This window comes from Eurypyga helias, unplaced genomic scaffold (genome assembly GCF_000690775.1).
Source record: "Eurypyga helias isolate BGI_N326 unplaced genomic scaffold, ASM69077v1 scaffold18818, whole genome shotgun sequence".
Taxonomy (NCBI): domain Eukaryota; kingdom Metazoa; phylum Chordata; class Aves; order Eurypygiformes; family Eurypygidae; genus Eurypyga; species Eurypyga helias.
In genome coordinates this window covers 1-4,555 of record NW_010267810.1, presented here as the reverse complement: position 1 = coordinate 4,555, position 4,555 = coordinate 1, and the positions used below count along the sequence as shown (strand labels likewise).

The 4,555-nt window shown below is 41.7% G+C and overlaps 1 protein-coding gene across 1 annotated transcript in view; it reads right to left on the bottom strand.

The window, feature by feature from the left end:
- EIF2S2 (eukaryotic translation initiation factor 2, subunit 2 beta, 38kDa) overlaps nucleotides 1–651 on the bottom strand; it is a 7,027-nt gene extending 6,376 nt beyond the window's left edge. The window contains exon 1 of the mRNA XM_010157571.1: nucleotides 471–651. Within this exon, the coding sequence (XP_010155873.1) occupies nucleotides 471–651 (181 nt within the window). The remainder of the gene's footprint in view (nucleotides 1–470) is intronic.
- Nucleotides 652–4,555: the final 3,904 nt, after the last annotated feature.

Sequence of the window (4,555 nt, the reverse complement as noted above, 5' to 3'; positions counted from 1 at the left end):
TGGCTGCACCGTGGAGAAAATTAACTCCTTCCTGCCTGAAACCAGCACACACATTCACAGCTGTCCAAAAACTAGAAACCCTTTAATCCATATTTCTGTTATTCACACTATTGTTTAATTGTTCACATGAAAAGTATCTGTAATTGTGGAATTATTACAAGAACTGCATGTGGAAGATTTTAAACTTCATGCCAACTTCTGTAAGGATTCTCTTTTCACTGTCTCACACAAAAGCCTGTCAGGAATGTGCAATTTACATGAGCCACTGGTAGCGTGCTGGATGTCTGTGAACGTGATTTGAAGCAGGAAGGAAATATGCCATCCAAACAGGCAGCAGAGTATTACTCACAAGCCTCTAAACAAACTACGGCCCCAGCATTACTGTGATGCCAAATTCTTGAAGTGGGCCTTGTAGGCTCAAAATACTGAAGCTAAACCTTTGAGAGTTTATCTGTGTGGATTCACTTTACCTTTCTTCCTGCTATCTTCTTCATCTGCTTCAACATCTTTGTCTTCTGTTGGCTCTGGTTCAACTTCTTTTGTTTCTGATTGCTGAGTCTCTTCTGCTTGTGTATCACCTCCTTCCTCATCCAACATAAAGGGCTTCTTCTTTTTCTTCTTCTTCTTGCTCATAGTAGGATCGAAAATCATCTGTAAAAGTCAAGAGTTCCTTAGCAGCATAACAATCACCTACCATTTAATAACACCTTCAAGCTTCTCTCAACATTCCTACAGTTCCCCAAACAGTTCCTTAGCTTCCATCTCAACTAGGGATTTTTCTAGATCTCAGTGTAACTGGTATGTTGCCTGACTCCGATTCCACAGGCTTCTTTAAAAACGTTACAGATCTTGTCCTAAAGCATAACTGATGTGACCAATTACAAGAGGACTACTTGCCAGTTTAGAGCTTCTGCTCTATGACAGCCTGAGTCTCCTGCTATCTACGTATTAAAGGTGTGAATCTTTGACAAGCTAGCTACCAGCTACTACTTCTCCATTTTATCATCATTATGGACTCAAATTTTGAAGTAAGACTGTGAAACAATCACTAAACCACTCAGCATCAGTAAGAGTTTAAGCACATTTATCTGTAAGAGAGCCTGATTACTCATCAGTTATGTTGTGTGAGACCCGTTAATTTCCAAATTTATTAAAAGGCAAGATTTACCAACAACTGTCTTCACAAGAATGCTCTGGACTAAGGAGAAACCTACAAGGGGCTGATGAAACAGGAAGACCTGTATCAACTCTCAGCACTACAAAGTAGCAAAGGTCTCATCCTTTTACCCACACAGGCGGGAAAATGAAGCTCAGAGACCAAGTGATTAAAAGCTGTTCATGAGTACTTTAGCCAGCAGAGAAGCTTAATTCACCTCGTCTGACTGTGAAGATGACACTAACCCCAAGACTCACTTTTAAGCTGTTCAGCATCTGCAGGCCTGAGACAATTAACACGAGCTCTTCAGTTAAAAAAAAAAAAAGCCTCTTGCTATCTTCACTTCAGATGCAAGTTGGACATCACAGTTATTCATCAGTTTTGTTAAACGTATCTGGCCATATTTTCACACCACAGTATATATTTAATATATCAAATAATTTTAGACAATGAGACTCTTCCTAGATAAGAGAAACTGGAGGAATTGAGGAGTGTTCTCACATACAGTTAAAATTCACGAATACCCTCACTCCTGCAAATACCACCCCTTCATCAAAGGAACAGTTCTCCAACTTCTTGTTTCCTTACACTCTACAAGTTTGGGGGGTTTCCCTCCCCAAAAACCAATCTTTTCTTCACATTTCTCATTCTCATACACATGATATTCTTGTGATATGCTTCCAATTTTCTGGCACTTCCATGTTTCATAAAGGCTCTGCTGAAAGGCAGTAAACCGCAGATAGGGGTGTTTGGAGCGCAGCATCACAGAAGTGTCCACATATATGGGCCACTAAAACTTGAAATTTTCTAACTGTTTAAGTGTGTCTTTAGCTGTATGCATACTGCTACAAGGGTTTTCAAAAATGTTCTGTCAGAGGGCTTCCCTCTAATGCTTAGACACATCTGAACCACGCAGAGCAATCAAAGAATGTGCACAGCAGTTACACTGTCTGCTGAAACAAGGAAACCCGCCGGCATAGGCAGGAGTCCACAGCTCTGGGAATAAGCACATGAACACCATCTTCAAGATCATGACTCATTTCAATGAGGAACCTTTGCAGGACTTGGAAGAGTTTTGTATTTTCTCACATGATTAAGCCAACATAAGATTATGCTTAGCTCGGGTGTAATAATTTCTAAGAAGGAACCAGCCCACTTGCCCCAAAACACTCCCCTCTCTGCACAAAAAGACACATCTTTCATCCTGAAAAACCGTATCTTGTGTCTACATTTCAGAAACGTCTTCATTCGTTTTCTCTATTCAGTATGTTTAATTAGTCAAAGCATTATGACACCATTTAAGCACTGAAAAACTCTACGAAGTTGCAGGCCCTCTACTGAAGGGTCTGTAGCCCCAAACCCAAATACACCAAACCCTATGCTTTTCCTGTGTAGAAATAGTTACAAATTTGTCCTGTTTCTGATCTTGGAGCCAAATTCTCATAATGGGTTTTCTCTTCTGCAGACCACACAGTTCCTTCTCACATACAGCTCCAAGTATCTACTCCTTATTTCAAATGCCTACACAGTCAAAAGCCCAACGTACAGAAAATGACCAAGTGAAAGAATGAAAGGGGGGGGGAAGAATCAAAGCTTCATAGTCCAAATGCAACTCTCAAGACAGAAGCCAACATTACTCTAAACTGCTGGGACAGTGGCAAATTCTGGGGATTCCATCAGAGGTCACAAATTAATCTCCTTTTATTAGTCTGAATAAACACAAGGACGTCTGCAAAGCAGGTAACAACTCTGCACTGACAGCCAGCCCAGGTACCCTTACACTACAGAGCTGATGCCCACGACCGAGTGCAACATCATTACAACCAATCTGAACACAAACCCTCTGGCTGCTCAAAACACAGCATTCTCTAATATTTCATCTCCTGGAGCTTCATGAAACTACAGGGCCAGAACAACTTTTAGGTATCTGGTAGGCTTATATATAGAGTAGCATTTTAATACAGCAAAGAGATGTTAATAGACTGCTTCCCCTTGCCAATAGTGCCTGTTTTGTCGCTGCTGTGCCACACTTCTGGGCAGTGCTGGGACAGTAGCTGTTTCTACCAAGGAGTTTCATTTTTTATACAGCTCTAAAAATTAAGCTACAGTCCAATGCAATAAATCAAAGTTTTGCGACTTCTATCCCAGATTAAGGTACAAATTTGCCTTCATCCTCCTCAACTTTAAAGGATCATTGGCTTTAATAAGTTTCACCAACTTAACATCAATAACAAGCTATTTGGCTCCTAACAACCAGATACATGTTCTGGAAGGCACATGCACTCACTCACTCTCACACGTACACTAGTAGAAAAACAAACAGTGATAGTTCTACTGTGGTATTTCCTACCATCTTTATTCTCTGTCAGTCTGCTACATAAAGCAATCCAGAGATCCAACTTTACCACACTAGATATTCCTGATATCACCTCAATGTCAGAACAAATGCATTATGCAAGAAAAATATAGTTGTACTGACACTGAAACTAAATCCAAATCAGGAAACTGCAGATGAACTGCTCTGTGGTCCTGTGATCAATCATCTGAGACAGAAAGCATCTGATGCAACGATCCCTGGGCCCTAATTTCTGGAACCAGAGTGCAACCTACACATTAGAACTGCAGTTCCAGGGACAAAAGAAGGCAGAAAATGCTGTACATTCATTCTAGATGTTAAAATAGCTGAATAAGTCAGTCTCAGCTACCATTAAAATAATTAGTAATTACACTAGTTCTCTCCACAGGACAAATTATGACTTGCCTGCCTCCAAGGCCAGAGTGATCACTTTTTTCAGAAAGAAACAAGCCACACAGGTATGTTAAACACCACCAGAAAGAAGATACAAGACCAAAAGCAGCAGTTTCCCACAGGCTATACAGTCATCCATCCCAGTACTTATAACCTCATACATGCTAAGCTTTTTTTTTCCCCATGACAGCAACTGAAACGAGATTAATAAAGGTGCCAACACATGGCATCTGCAACAGTTGAGAATTTTCTCAGAGACATGTAGCTACTTCCCTAGAAGTGTGCCTAAACACCACTAGACCCAGAAAACCTGAAGTTCTCATTTGTTAATATGCAGTGATTTAACTCTCGGGGTTAAAAACCAAGATATTAAAACTACGAAGAGTTGTAAGTAAACTGACTAAACGCTAAATATCGCTAGAAGACCACGAAACACGATGGAGAAGGGGTGGCGGGGAAATCTGACTTCCTCCCCGGCCTCCTTCTACCAAAGGCGGACGCCGGCAGAACACAGGGAGCTCCAGACGTGTTTTAGGCCTTCCCACGATGCGCAGAGCCAGACTACAGCCGCGGGCCAGGCGGGACTCAGAGGCCACAGCGCACAGAGGCCGGGCAGGCTCCTGAAGAAGGCTCCAGCCCCCCACCCGGCC